We start from the raw sequence: 15952 nt of genomic DNA, 5'->3' as shown, positions 1-15952 counted from the left end.
TACTCAGATCTAGCCAGGAATACTACCTGGGCACAGTTACCTGTTTAATGGTGAGTTCCCATCTTCCCTATGAGAGGACAGCTAAAAATCCTTTGCTCCTGGCCTGAGGTAGTCATTATTGTTTGGCAGAGTCCCCTCAGGCAGGAGCTCTGTGGCTGGTGCCGCCCAGCAGCAGTTCTGCAGAGGCAGGGCATCTTCTGGCAGCCGGGCTGTGAGCACTGTGCCGTGGACCTTCTCCCTGCCCTGTGCTGAACAGAGGATGGTGAGTCAGGCTGAGGAGCCAGGACTCACTGTGTGACTCAGACCTGCCTGTGACCACGTGAGGCTGCTGGGTGACTGCAGCATCCCTGCGCAGACCCAGGGAGGCAATGACAAATAAATAACAAGAGCGGTGTCACCCCTTGGCCCTGTGGCTCTCTCCTCCTGTTGGGGAAATACTGACTCCAGTCCCAGTGCCTGGAGAGATATGTAGGCTTGGAGAAGGCACAGATCATCGCTAACATTGGTGCCTTGTTTCAAGGCACACTTGCTTATTCAAAGCATTTCAGTCTCCTCCATCACTCCCACCTTCCCTTCCAGCCTCTTCCACCACCTTGAGAGTGAAGGACAGGCCGAGAAACAGCACAGTGCGAATAGTCTAAACATAGCCCCAGAAATGCTTAAACTCAGTTTTCCCTCAAGTGCTTACAGGCAATAAAAAATCCCCAACTTTCTCTTCCCATTGCTTAACTGGAAGAAACAACAAGGAACAGGAGTGAAGACAGACCAGTTACCATTCCTCACAGATTATGCTTAAACAGAGAAAATTCAGCTTTTCACTACTCACTGCAGAGCCTACTGCCACCCGATGGTGTGGAGAGCAAAAGAGTAAATGAGTTCAGGAAAGGGCCCAACAAGTTCATTAAGGAGAACTTTCTTAACAGCTATTAAAAATGATGGGCTGACTGCAAGTCTTTGACAAATAGTCCCTTGGCCAACCAATGGCACAGCCAGAGAGGGAATCTTCCACTTACCAGGTTATACTCTCCTGCAAACATCTGCTCCTGCCCAGTTGGAAGTAAAATATTGGGGTAAACAGCTCTTTGGTCTCATATCATGCAACAGGTATCATTACACTATAGTTATTGGACTCCTTTGGTCCAGAAATAACTTTCATGCCTTTTGGTTTTTTGACTCTGTTTAACGACGGACAATTTGGACAGACATGAGCTTTTTGCTATTTTTAAACAGCATTCATTGCCAGTTTATTGAAACAGTGGTTCGGAGTCTGCAGGTTGCTATCTACTTTGCTTTGTGCATCAGGTAGAAGGTGGCTGGAGTGAAGGGCTGGGAGTGAAAAGTCATCATAGTGAAGGCAGGTTCCCAGAAATCACACATTTCTCTTGGTGTTGTGAGCAAGTGTCTCCACCTCCTTCATGAAGCGAAGGCACAGCTCCTCCTGCCATGGCAAAGCCACACACTGGACGGCCACTGGCAGCCCCACAGATCCTTCCACAGCCTGCAAAAATTAAGCATGGTGCTGAGTCAGAGCACCAGAGCACCTGGGGAGGCACAAGAGCAAACACTGTCTTTTGACATTATAGGAAGAGAAGACAAAGGAAGACATGCAAGGGGACAGTGGGACAAGTTGTCAGGCTGATGTACACCAGCCTAGCTGCACCACATGCAGGGTAGTAATATGGTGTATGCAAAGTACATTACTAAACAAGCTCCCACTCTCATCAGGAGATGTAGACAAGCCTTGGGACAATGTGCCAGAGGTGTCACTGTGCTAGTCATAACCTTCTAAGACTTAAGCTCCTTCCCTGCTGACCTCTTTCAGCCTCTTATCCCAAGGGTCTCCGTAGTGCCCTCGATAATGCTTCAGTTCTTCTTCGTCGTCTCTTGTGACCGTGCTGACTGGCACCACCCCAGCAGGGAAGTTTAAGACATTGTATAAATTGGTATAGGAGGTCGCAGCTGGAAAAGATCACACAGAGCATGCAAAATGGCAAAATTTGGTGTGCTGGGCCAGAAATGACTTTCGGATGATGATTTAGGTTGCAGGAATTGTAGAATGGAGTTGTTGGACCTGAAAGGACCATGAAACATGCTGCTTTCAAAGGGACTTTTGATGGTTTTAGAGCCACATGGCTGCTGAAACCAGAGAGAGACCCATGCCTTCACCTGTCAGTTGGGTGGAGGTTAGATCTACTCTGGGAGAGAGATACAAGTATTTGATCTGTTTCAGAGTCTGCATCTATGTCTCCCATACCCCAGGAGAAAATCCCAGCTATCTTTTCAAGATAATTCAGATGTCTGGTTTTGTAACACCATCTTGGGGATTCTGGATCCCAAAGGGCCATTGCTAGAGAGGTGGAGGATGCTGACTGTTTACTGGAAGCTATAAAAAATTGCATTTTTCTGCAAGTCACAGACAACAAGCCTTTTTGCTATCTGCAAAGTCTTGGGAAATGCAAGAGCCACATTCAGGAGAGCCTGGCCTTGTATTAAGGTCTACTACCCCTCTGACAAGTATCCTCACAGCCACTCTCTGCTGCAAGAGTAGCTCTTGGGCTTTCTATAGGACAGACAATGCAGGGTAAACTCACCCATGAATGACTGGGACAGATGTGCCACTAATTTCTGCCCCATAATAATCCAAACACCTGCAGTTCAGATGAGGTGGGGCATGAGAAGACCCACCCAGAGGAGACCTCTCCTTTGCTTTCTTCCCCAGAGGGAAGACCAAGCATTGCACATGATGTGGGGAATGTCCAAGAGACCAAAATATCTTGCTCCAGCTCTGCCCACAAACACCACCATGGATGCATCCAGAGACACCTCAATGGAGATTACCAAATAGCTTCCCAGCGTAGCCATGGTTAAAGGCTGGCCCCAGCACGGGACAAAGAATCACATCCAGCCTTAGCTTCCTCCATTTAGCGATGAATTCAGTGCGGTAAGCCTAGAAGGAAAGACAGAGGAGATGACAAACAATGTCTGTTGGACAGCAGTGGCAGAACAATGCCTATTGCATGGGAAAAGGAGAAAAAGGCCTTCCTGGATACAACTGAAAAATCAAATAAAATCTGAGCTGTGCTTTGAAAGAGACAATGGATTTTGTTCTTCCACCCTTAGGTTTCTTGTCAGAATACCATGTGCTGCCCAGACCTAGACATTAATGATAGGTGGGCATTTCAGAGTTGATTTCTTTGAGTACTAACTCAATCCTTTCTATGAACAGTTTTGTCTTTGAATTTTATTGAATGGAAATCAACAATAGTTTGAAGAATTATGTCTAGCTGACTAAAAAGTCAAATTTCCTAAAAGCTTTGGTTATTTTGGTAGAAGACTCTAGAAGACATGAATTCAAAATATTTTCACAAAACCTTTCATTCTGCATCAGGATACAGGTAAGAAAATGAAGTAGCAAGAGACAGCTAGGCAAGCCTGAGGTCTTCCCCCAACAATGCAGGAGGCACAGCTTCAGGCTTGTACTGTAGATCCAAGAGAGATCTAGATTCATAGTCCGGTTTAACGCAGCTTTGCTGAACATCAGGCAATGAATGAATCCATCCTAAAGAGCTGTTCCACTTTGTCTTAGTACATAGACATGGATGGACCACAGTATGGCTGCTTCTGCACCCATATTCTGGTTACCACGACACATTTGTCCCATGGTCCAGCCCCTGCTCTGCACAACTCTCTCACTCCAAGCTTTCTGTACAAGGGTCTTCTCCATCTCTCACAAAAGCCCCAGCCACGAGGCTCTTTTTTAGTCTGACCTCAATTTCCATCTGCAGTCTGAGATCCTTCCTTCTGAAAGTTCAACAAATGAGATGGGTTTCCAGGAAATACAGTCAGTGTAGCTAACCTGATTTTTTTTCTGAGAGAAAAGCTGGTCACTAGCCAAAAGTTTTGAATCAGCCCTTGTTTGCAGTAGATGAAAAAATGTGAATATGGTTTCACTGAAGAAAAATGATTCAAAATATCTCTGAGACCAACAAACTTTTTAAAGAGTTTTCTTTTTTTTTTTTTTTTTTTTTTTTTTCCCAGGGGCAGAGGAATCTCTTTTCACCTAAAAAAACCCCCAAACCCATTTCCTTCCAAACACTGCCACCAGCCCAGTGACCAGGCAGGTTTGCAGGAGTTTTTCCTCTGCCCTGTAGTCTGTCAGACCTGCTGCAAGTGAGCGTGCACGTCCATCGAGTCACTGGCACTGATGGAGGCTGCGTGGTACAGGCTGGGGGCATGTTTCTTCTCAGGGAGGGTTGCGAGGGTGTCCCAAGGAACACAGATCCTGCCTTGTGGGAGGACACCAAAACAGCTCAGCTTCTTCAGCCTTGCAAAACACCAGCTGAAAGGATTGCTGTCTATAAATAGATCAAGGAGGAGGGAGGCAGTGGAAAATACCAGAGAGGAGAGGCGCTATTTAAGCTCAAGAACAAGAATAAAATGGGGATAAACTGGAAGTGAATAAACAGCATGGAAAATATGAAGGTTTCTAACAATCAGAGCAGGGAGGAGAGGAGCTGGCCAATAAAAACAAATGCAAGCATGTGATGGTGCAACTCGCCCCCCTCTCTTGGGCTGCTCGATGCTTAGTGCAATTTTCCCCTCCTGGGGCACATGCCAACCCAAGATCAATTGAGAAAGGCAGCAGACCAGAATGTTAAGGCACTCCTTTGACACACCTGATTTCTGTCTCCCCTATCACTTGGGAATGGACCACATGCCAACTCAAAATGGATTGGGAAAGGCAGTGGACCAGAGCATTAAGACACACCCTTAGCCTAGCTGGTTTCTGCCTCCCTCCCTTATTACTTAAGAAGAATAATAATAATCAATACCTCCTGACAGCCTAGTACATCTGTACTTGGGTTATGGCCCAAAGGGAGTGATAACAGAACTCCAAGATCTAGCAAGTGCTGGGCTTGTGCAACTGGTAGAAAGTACCAGAGTATTCCACCATCCAAGTTGTGCTGAAATGGAAAACTATCTGATGAAAGTCAACTATCTCAGACCCTATAAATAGAGACCCTAAGCGAGACCCTTCGAGCTCTCCTGGATTGCAGTGGGCTATGACCAGCAACTCCCCTGACCTAGGATGCCTCTCAGGCACAGACTCCTCGAGGTTTGAAGATCATCTGCCCACAAAGCTGATGAAAGGCCAAGGTGAAGTCAGACTTCTTCTCAAGACTCAATTATCACCCATTGAGAAATACTGATGCACTGTGAGTATTTGCTCCAAACTCGAGAAGAGGGAAATTTTAATTATAGGCTAGCCTCTCCCATCTACCTCTTGACTTATTTATGTGCTTAAATATGCAAATTTGCCTTCACAAGTGTGGATGTCTATATATTTTACTGGATATCCAAATATTTCCATGCTCTCTGTATGTTTTGTGTTTATACATGTATACATATATATACTTTGATTTAAAATACCTTGTAGTAAGTTAGTGTGAATCTTGTCATTCTCAAATCTGTAATTAGTCAGTATTTTAATTATAACATATTCTACCAAAGCACTTTGTTAATCTTTAAACTGATTGATCATTAAGTATTGCTAAAATTCGACCTTTTGTCTACCTCATACTATTAATAAATCTTAAATTGCTACCAAATCACAACCGTGTCAAATATTTTCATCTGCGACAAAGCATAAAACAACTGGTTTTAAAGAGGAACCTGATCAGTTTGTGAGCAGCACTGGACTCAGTTGTCCAGGAGAACGTGTGCTGTCCTATGTTCCTGATCCCAAATGAGTTCATACAAAATCCACCTAAGCCAAAGAGTTCACAACCACAATTTTTGACTCCTAAGGTCTCTGCTTGATATTTCAAGCATGGTCTTAGCTACTGACAATAGCACCTAACGTCTGAAATGAAGGATTTGCACCAAGAGATGGAAAGAAGAAAAAAATCTGTAGTGGCTGTTCTTATGCTATTTCTGCTTAGAAAATGCAGGGCAAAGGATAATCTTTCCTCCCCATCCTCTAGTAAGTAGAGACCTCCAAATGAACAAGAGCCTTGAGCTCTTATCACTCCTTGCAAAGCTTGACTTTCAAAGAAAAACTCAGCTGCTTTATTTCCACATGATCCATTTCCAACCCCAAATCCATCACAGAGCTCAAAGCAATTGCTAAGAAACTTTGGGGATCTCTCACTATATTTAATAAGGGGGAAAAAAATAAAAATCACATTACCACCACTGCTGCATGTTGATCCCAAAGGTTTTTGGCAGACCTGGAAAAGTGGCAGAATTAATCAGCTTTGGGACTGTGGCAACAGAAAACAATTAACAAACTGCACAGACAGCCCACTGGTATGGAAACAGCATGACCCTTACAGGAACAAGTTATAGGATCACCCAGCTGATTCCGCTGGGTTCATATGTGCTTACAGGTACATCAGAATTGCTTATGTCAAAAGCACACCACCATGTCTAGGTGCTCTGGCACCTAGACAAAGATTATGGCAGTCTTCTAAATTCACTTGCTCCCAGTGTGGTGTGTCTCCATCTCTCTTGGAGGGGCAGGTACTTCACACCACACTGTACCTGCATGCAGAGATCTCTGCATTAACTTGGCACATGATGCTCTGGGTATCAGAATCCACCTGATGGGGAAAGCAGCCTGTATCTCTCTGTGCTGATCTCCATGGAGACATCCCAGCCCTGACACAACAAGGATCCTTCAGCTCTTAAAATAATCTCTGGCTGCATAGCCCTGGATAACACTGTGCTAAGCTCAGGTGGTGCTGAGGCAGCATATACTCATCTGGCTCAGCCTGTGCTGCACAGCCCCATGACAGGGCTTTGCACAATAAGCTGGCATCTGCTGTGGACACATCCATGCGCAAGCACTTTCTCTAGAGTTACTTCAGTCTTACCCCACTCCACAGAGAGCGCTGAGATCCCGAGCAATTCGTGGGTACTTTCAGAGGGAAGAGAAAAACTTGGGGTTAGTCAACAACATTGCAGCTGAAATAGCTGGTTACCATGTGATTGCATTTTGGGCACACTTCTTGGCCTAGCAGAAGTGTCTCTGAAGAACAAGTATGGTTTCCAGTGAAGTAGTTTTACTCCCACATTAATTTATATATTTAATCACAGCCACCCATGCCAGTAAAGCTCTAGACCACACTGCTAACCCTGGAGGGCATCTTCTGGATGTGGGGATGCTGTTTAGATCCTTGTTAGTGATACCCATTCTCTTGGAACCCATTGCTGGATGAGCTGCATGGCTCACGGGTTCCTGAGAACAGATCACATTTTGACCTCTCCATGCAAAACTTCCACAAAAGGCTGTCAGACCCACTTGATAAGTTCAGCCTGGGTTTAGGGACTAAGTGTATTTAAGTGTATTTCAGTATGAAGCCTATCAGGCACTTAAAGCAGCAAAGCACTCCCAGAAAGGAGCAGCCTACCTCCCTGTAGATGGAAATTTCCCCCACCTTGCAGATTTCCTGTTACACAGATGAGACACATCTGCACACTTACTACGGGTTTCAAAATGATAGCCAAGATCCTTTTCACCAGAGCAGGAAGCCTGTAAGTATTGAACTGGGATTTCAGGTTGGGATCCACGATGTCTCCTTTGCTGGAAGGGCAGAGAGTGAAGTCATGACAAGTCATCTGTGACAGAGCTACAGCAACAGCAGTGCTGTTTCCAAAGCAGGGTTTGTCTTAGAGGGGAGTTGTTAGAAGACAAAATGTCCCTGTCTCAATCTGAAACACTGAACAAGAGATGCTCATGTGGGGTTTAGATGCTCAGGTGTAAAGGTTCACTGTAAAAGTTATAGGGAAAGAAGTACTTTACTGCCTGTATTGTCAGTGCCATAAAGGCTCTGGAGTGCTTTGCAGCTGTGGGGCCACGTACAACCCTGGGCATGTTTCACCTTGAAGTGAGTGAGTGGCTGCGTGGGTGTTTGGCCACTAGCCAGGGCTAAGCCACTGCACCTCCATAGGAAGTTCTATAATGTGTGATGTTTCCCATGTGCCACGGACTAGTCACACACATAAAACCAGTTGCCACAGCAATGCTGACACACGGTTTCTTATTACCCTACTGCATTATCCGTGTGTGTGAACTGCTCTTGTGAACTAGCTGCTGCTCATGTTAAATTCATCCTTCCAGAAATTGCTTCTCTGATGCTCATTATTCAGTTTGCACCCACAAGAATATAAACACTCTGGATGCAACCATTGGCTATACAGTGTCAAGTCTCATGGCCCACACTGAAATTGAGGTTTTACTCACAGGCAGTCCACCAGGTGAGCCGCACCATCTGAGAAAATCCCTCTGGTGAACAGCTCGTCTACCATGTAGTCAATCTTGGGCGGTGCAAAGGGAACAAGCTGCAAGAAAAACATCCTTGTGCAAGAGGCAACAAAGATGAATGATTCATAAAGCCCTCTGTGAACCTCCCTGATTCACTAGTGAGGGGAGTGGGATGTGCTGGGAAGCTTAGGCCCTCCTTGCTGCTGTAGGACAGCAAGACCCCATTTTCAAAGGGACCTGGGTTAGCAGCATCTGCCCACTGTCCTTTCGCATCTCCAAGGCATTGACACATATTATGACCTGGTACAGGCTGCACTCCTCCACACGTTAGAGAAGAATTTTTAGAGGCTTCAAAATACCAAGTATTTTTAATTAATTTGCATTATTGGAACAGCTCCCATATAGAAATCCCCATTGGTGGAACCACAGAATAATTTAGGCTAGATGAGGTCCCTGTGGGGTCAGCTGCTCCAACTTCCTTCCCACTTACCCACCAAGAAATTTGTAAACTGCTTTTAACAGCTAGGGATTGTGGAAAATCTTGTGAGCTTGATATTTATGGGAACACCAAACATGATGGAAAAAACAGTGCTTTAGAAAAAGGGTGACTTGAAGATATCGGAAGGTGATTCTCCTGTCTGCTAGGCCAGGAATATAATCAAGATCGTTTCAGTTTGAGAAGCAAAGTGTTTAATTTGCCTTCCTCTTCATGATCCTTGCAGCAGGGAGAGATGGTCCCTGTTTTATATGCAGCAAAAGTGGAGATGTGAAGTAACTTGTCCAAACTCTGTAAGGATCAGGATAACAGCTCCAGGCAACCACAGGCATGAAAACCCACCGTATGCCCTGCATCCTGGAGGAGCTTTCTTGTCTGCTGGATGGCCCGTTTCATGCTGGGTGAGGGCTGGAAGTAGCCATCTCCTTCATAATACCCAATCCGAAGTGGCTCTGAACTGGTGTAAACCTGTCAGAAGAGGAGCCATTACTTGCACACATAGGATGTACAAGATTGGACCATTCCCATGGCTCAGGGAGGCAGCAACTAAGGTCTCCTGGGTGGGAGGAATGATGGGAGCAATAGGGCTGGTGGAAAGCAGTGTTGTCCAGAACATAGGTCTGCAGCAGTGGTCCTTGGTATGGTCTTTCTGACACCTCCTCTTGCCATGTGAGCATGTCCCAAATTTGAGACAGCACGTGTGACAGCACCTGTACAGACCACATGCCTGGCTAGGAACAGAGTTCAGGGGCCTGTTCCTCTAGGGTAAGCCACTGGTCTTTATTGTCTGGGTGTCGGGGACAACTGAAAGATCCTAGGATCCTAGAACCTGAGCCAGAAAGACATGATTAAATGGCAGAAGCAGAGACCTAATGGCAAAGCGCAATGATTTCTTAGGTCAGTGACTGTTAAATCAGGGTCTCTAAGTAAAGGTGTGAGGGGTGAATGCCTTCGTAGAAATCAGCACCTTTAGGGATTGGGCCGGGATGGAGCCAACAAGCTTGTTTTGGACATTGCTGGGAAGGGAAGGAGTCAGTATCTGGCAGGTCTCAACAGAGCAAGCCAATGAGGGCCTGCCAACCCTGCTGTGTGGCTGCTTATTGTTGTTGCTCGTGCTGGGTGTCCTCTGTTCAGGACACTTGATTCCCTGGGTCCTTCACTATCTTGAGATGTGAAACCAGGCAGGAATCTCACAAGATCTCACTTTGTTGCTGGGCAAATGGAGACATGGCACTGCCTCTGAGCCTTACCTCCTCATCAAAGGGGAGTGGGGGTACAGTGGGGTCCAGCCGGAACATCTCCTCGCAGAGCAGCGCCTTCATGCAGAGGGCCAAGCTGTCCACATCTCTCGCCATCGGCCCCAGCATCCCTGTCACTGCAAGCACGAAGGTCCTATCACTTCAGGCAGATGGGATGGTGCTGTCTCAGTTACTACTTGGGGCCCAGCATGGAAGAGTTTCAGTCAGGCCAGGGAAGAGGAATGGGGAACAAGTGTAATGTGCAAGAAGTGAGCAAGGAGATCCAGCAGGGACAATCTGTAAGTCTCAGAGCAGAGGCAACCTGCTGAGGCTGACCTGGGCCAGGCTGCTGTAGACACAGGTCCTGCCCAAGAGGAGGGAGGACTGCGGCCCTCCTGCCAACAGCAATACCTCCTGCCAGCAGCTGATGCCAGCACAGTCTCCTGGAAGTATCTCCAGTGAAATAACCTAGGCTTTTGGGATGCACATCTCACATTTCTCACTGCTATGCACTGCACTGCCTGAATGGGTGTTGCTTCAGTTCTGCTCAGATTCACTACTCTCCTGCTCAGATTCAGCTACCACTGTCCAGAATGGAATAAATGGTGCAAAAAGGTAATAGCACAAGGCAGGCCCTGGTCTGCTAGATCATTGGTTTTCACTGGCCATGACACACATAATCGAGCAAGCACATTTGCTGGAATTTCAGCAGTAGGAGGAGATGTAAGAAGCAAAGGTTTGACAGTAGTGACATGTCATCTGGATGGACTTACCTGACTTCATTCCTGTGATAGGAGAAACTGCACCCAGTTTGCTAGGAACATAATAGGAGAAGCAGATTAGCAGCAGCTCTTGCTGTAAGGCAGGTCACCATGCTGAGTTGCTCCCAGTCAACATCTAGAAGGGCAAAAGGTCCTGCAAAGACTTGACACTTTCTAGGCTGGGAAGACTTCCATGGGCTGTAAGCTGCTAGGGGCTAGAGACAGCTTTTATAATCAATTTTCCTGATGCATCTAATTCCTCATCTGCAAACAAATCACGTCTGATAAACAGAAAACTCTTACAAGTAAAGCAAGGGCTGGAAAACATCTGAAAAGGAAATTACCCTGTAGTGTTTGCTTTCAGCATCCTGGCCAGGGCTATTCAAAGTTGAATAAGTCTTTGCTGTGTTAACAGATGTAGACCACCACATGTCATTAATGGAGCCCTTAGCCCTCCCTGACACAAGGAACCAGGCAGGTTAGGGTGCTAACTTAAACCTGGAGAAAACCACGGACACTATTGCCAAGTTTGATGCATTGTGGGGGACACTTTGCAGTCTCCACGGTGGGTGGAAGAAGAGGACAGATGTTGGGATGTACCTGATCCTGTTGCCGGTGGGTTTGAGCCCACACAACCCACAGAAGCTGGATGGCAGGCGGATGCTGCCAGCCACATCCGACCCGATGCCCAGGATGGAGCCTCCCCCTGCAATCAGAGCTCCCTCCCCTCCTGAGGAGCCCCCGGGGCTCTTCTGGTGGTTGAGAGGGTTCAGCGTCTGGCCGAAGATGAGGTTGCTGCAGTCATAGCTGGGGAGATCAGCAGATGAGTGAGGTATTTCTGTCTCTGGAAACCATAAATACAGGGCACAGAGCATCTATACAGGGATGAGTGTGGAATTAATCCTAGCAGGTAGAATCAGCATGAAGTTGATTTGTTGGGACAGCTGAATTTAAGAAGAAAGAGGCATCAAATATAAAAAAAATAATTTCAGATTGAGAAGAGGAGGCAATTAAGTCAACGTGCATGATTAGCTTGGACAAGGGTGGAAGCTTGTGCATGCTGGCCCACCCTCTCTCAGATAGCAAGAGTCACATGTCATAGGCACATGAAGGAGAACACGCGATTACTTTATCATCGTCTGTGGGATGTTGGTCTTCACAAAGGGGATTGCCCCCTGGCTCTTTAGAACCTGGACAATGACGCTGTCTTCTTCCTTCACTTGGCCCAGAAACTTCACCATCCCTCCAGAAGAGACGTGGCCCTTGGGGATGGGAAGCAAAGCTCTTTAGATACCAGGAAAGATGCTGTTTGGAGCTGTAACAATAACAGACTCAAGTTCTGATGCCTCCTGCGACAAAGTTCCAACCTAATTTTTCTCACAGGCAGAACAGGACCTGACTATCCCAGGGAAAACCAGATCAGAGCAGGCTAGAAATTTCTGCAGAAAACAAAATTTTCATCAGAAGAAAGGCAGGTTTGTTGGTCCCCCAATATTTGGTCCAGAACATCCTTGTCTGAGGGAACTCTTAGCCAGTCCTGATGGGGATGGGATATCCTGGCCTGTTCCCAGCCCCAGGCCAAGAGGCAGGGGAATTAGGGATGTACCTTGCAGTTAATGTGGTCCTTGATGCTGATGGGAATGCCATAGAGCAGCCCCTTCTCCTTTTGCTTCTTCAGTTTTTGGAGTTGATCCTCACAGTCATGAATGAAGTCTATCACGCAGTTCACTTCCCGAGTCACCTCCAAAGCCTCTCCATAACAGAGAGGAGCAGCAAGACAGAGGAATGGACAGAAGGAAGGAAACAGTGTTTAAACTGAGTTTTCAAGATGAAAATTCAATCTCCTCAAACCTCCAGTATTCATTATTCAGATCTTACCTATAAACTTTAGATGTTTCTTGCTGGGATAATTTTCTGCCCTGGATCTCTGTCCTACTTATTTGCTCATAAACCACCCTTCAGACATCACAGTATTTACAAACTGTAATCCCCAGCATTGCCAGTTCTCTCAGCAAATGAGCTGTTTTTTAATTTGAAAGTCCCCACTGCAGAAGAGCCCTGCAGCATCTCTCCCATGCTGGAGGTATCACTCACTTTGCCCATGTAGGAGTAGAGGACACTTTCTGGGGACAAGGACCCCTCCTTCAGCTTCTCTACCAGCTCCACCATTGTCAGCGAGAGGACATGTGCAGTCTGGGTTCCTGGGTTCTGCAAAAGGTAGTGGGTGGAGAGGGAAGAAAACAACAGAAGACGTTGGTGTTGAGGTTGCAAATACCCAGTTCTAACATCTGTCCAGCAATAACCTTGAATGGACAATTTTAGGAGACATTCCCTGTAGAAATGCAAACCTCCCACATAGCACTGCATGTGCTGGAGTGGGGAATTTGCTGACGGGGAATTTGCTGAGTCTTAGTTCATAAAAACAGAACCAAAACAGGCAAAAAACTGCTTCTTGACTGGAGAGTTGCCTGAATCCATAAGAGAGGTTTGACCTGTCTCTGTTTACTCTCCTAGAGGCCTTCACCCCCCTTCTAACTCAGAGACAATGTGTTGAATAGCAATTCAACCAGCTAAAGTTTTACAAAATTTATCATTAACATGGTAAAAAAAAGTGTGTGGGCTGTTTGCAACCTTCTCCCCCAAGAAAAGAGTATCAGTACGTATTTATTATGGGTTTAAGACAAATCCCAAATCCAAGGATCTGACCTCCTAAAATCCAGGTGCTTCTTTATCTGGGCATGGGCAGGAGGAAACAGCTTTTGGTCACCAATGTGCAGATGTTGGAGGGATATGAAGCCCCCTCCGTACTTTGAGGATGATGGGGCAGACAGGTCTCTATGGAGGGGCAGAGGTAAGGAGGATGGGAAAGGAAAGGCTTGACAGTAGGGACAGATGAGGAGAAAAGGGCATAGGGAGGTCTGGGGTGGTGATCCAATTCAAGAGGGTCACAAACTCCGATCCATCTTTCATCCTCAGGATTCCCTCAGCAGGGCCGTATTAAGAAATACTTCATTTACGCTGTCTTTACAGGAGTTTTTTTTTGTGACAATGGAGGGTGGTAATACTCAAAAAAATTGGTGACAATCCAAAACGTGCACATGCCCTAACCACCATTCAAAGAGGGATTGATCAGCACTCCCCCATTTCTTTGGTTACCCAAAATGCAATCCCTTCCTCCTCCCCCCACACACACCTTCCCCCAAATTACCTTTTGTTTAAACCTGTGAGCTGCCTTCTCCATTCGCTCCAGGGCCAGATCCCGTGTCCTCCTCGCCTCCACCATCTTCTGCTGGATCTGCCTACGTCCCAGCCATTTCAGCAGCACAACAGCTGCAGCTGAACTGCAGAGCAGAGCCGAGAGAGTGCGAGGATCTCCCCACAATGGATCTAGGACCTGCCACAGTCGCTCTTGGGTCATGATTTATCTCCCAGTCCTTCCTGTTCTGGACCAGTTATGGACACCTGAGTCTCCCACCTTCTCCTAAGGAGGGCTGATGAATGGAGACTATGCGATTGCCTGCTGTGCAAGATCAGCTCTGAAGCACAGTTGCATTAACAAAGTCCAGGAATGAACTTTTTAGACCGTGGACTTTGAAAGGGTCTGTATGCTGGAGAAGAATTGTGGGTTGGGCTGCAAAGCAGCGTGCTCAATTCACACTGGGTTTGGGCGGGGGGGTGTCCCCCAAGGTTGTGTCTTCCCAAGCCACTGGCTGCTGCTGTACCTCGCTACACACAGGGGACAGAGCTGATTAACAAAGCCAAATGTCTGCAAAACCCAGGTCTGGGCTATCCCTACTATACCCATGTCTAATAATTAATTCTCACTTAAGCCCATTAACTAGAGGTGCTCAGTCATCACCTCTGTCCCTCATGCGACAGCATGTGCAGCCCTTTGAGCCTGGGACTACATTGCACTGCCCGTCTTGGGCAACCTGGTGCTGGGGGTGAAATTGCACCCATAGGAGAGGAGGGAGCTCAGGAGAACTAAGGGTATGAAGGTGCAAGCACACAAAGATAGTGTGGAAGGAGCTATCTGAAGATGCCTTTGAAGAGTACGACTGCTCTGGGTCATTTTCAAGTCAAGTCCCTTTGAAAAGCATTTTGGCAACCCAGATCAGGGGGTGAACACTTTTGGGACATCCTCTCTTATGGACCCAGTATCCTATCTGCTCTCCAGTTTCTAAGCCATCTTCTAGCCAGCACAAGGCAAAGGAGCTGGACTATGCAGCCTTGCCAACCCTGGGAGCTGCCCCTTGCCATGGGTGCTCCCCACCCATGGGACTGTCCCCAAGAGTACAGAAAGGAGGGACTGAAAAATCAAACTTCTTTCAAACCTCAAGGGTCTGCAAGCCTACAGGGAATGAACAGATGTCTCTGAAAATTCATTGCTAAGATGCAATGCAGCATTGACATGTCTAGAGAGATGCCGGTTCTGCTCCAAGTAGGGTAGCAGAGCTTGAAAGGAGGCTGCATCCAGGGTAATCGTTGCTCTCTGATGGAAATAATCTTGTTTGGGGACTGAAAGCCAGTGATCGTGCTGCTATCATGTTACCTTGCCTGTTACAGACACGTCCCCGTGGGATTACTCCTGTGGCAGCAGGGAGGGAGATTGGGGAAGAAGCAAGACCTCATAGAGAAATTGGTTGCTGACCGAAAAGGTGAGGAGGATCCTCCCTGTTTAGCCAGGACAGAGAGCAAAAAGAGCCAAACAACTCAATGTGAATGTCACCAACTTTTCCCCACTGACTGTGGGGATGTAGCCTTCATTGCCCCATCCCAGCTTTAAGCTTCAGTCCTGCCGTTCACACCGACCTCCTTCTGTCCAGGTTGGGCTGGGAGTAGCCTGCAGCTGGCCCTTTTTGGCAACCTGAAGTCCCCAAAGCCACACAGCAGCTTTGGCCCTGCCCGGTGCACTGTCCCATGGCAGTGGGCACAGCTCGCTGGATATCTTCACTCAGGGCTTCCAGTGAGGAGCATTTACCGGTTCAGATCCACTGGTGTCCCCGTCGTTTGGACTCCTGCACCCTGCCCACCTCTGTGCCAGGGAGAGAACGGTTAAACTAACAGAGTGATGCAGTGCTCTCCAGCAGCATGGGCACAGAGTGATGCAGTGCTCTCCAGCAGCATGGGCACAGGCTGCAATATCTCCCCTGGGGCAAGCTCCTCCAGGCTTGAATTTTAAAATGCAAAC

The 15952-nt window shown here is 47.1% G+C and overlaps 1 protein-coding gene across 1 annotated transcript; it reads right to left on the bottom strand.

The window, feature by feature from the left end:
- Positions 1–1210: 1210 nt before the first annotated feature.
- On the bottom strand, positions 1211–14482 carry LOC141946411 (vitamin D3 hydroxylase-associated protein). Its single transcript, XM_074876132.1, has 15 exons — positions 13970–14482; positions 12856–12969; positions 12368–12511; positions 11890–12023; positions 11362–11568; positions 10774–10814; positions 10013–10137; positions 9105–9230; positions 8246–8343; positions 7486–7585; positions 6876–6919; positions 6191–6230; positions 2839–2947; positions 1814–1959; positions 1211–1498 (listed from the first exon to the last, which is right to left on the bottom strand). The coding sequence occupies exons 1-15, from the start codon at positions 14177–14179 to the stop codon at positions 1370–1372; spliced, it is 1767 nt and encodes a 588-aa protein (XP_074732233.1). The 5' UTR covers positions 14180–14482; the 3' UTR covers positions 1211–1369.
- Positions 14483–15952: the final 1470 nt, after the last annotated feature.

The sequence above is a fragment of the Strix uralensis genome, chromosome 8, assembly GCF_047716275.1.
Source record: "Strix uralensis isolate ZFMK-TIS-50842 chromosome 8, bStrUra1, whole genome shotgun sequence".
Lineage (NCBI taxonomy): Eukaryota > Metazoa > Chordata > Aves > Strigiformes > Strigidae > Strix > Strix uralensis.
The sequence above is the reverse complement of the archived record's forward strand: the minus strand, read 5'-3'. Positions and strand labels throughout refer to the sequence as shown.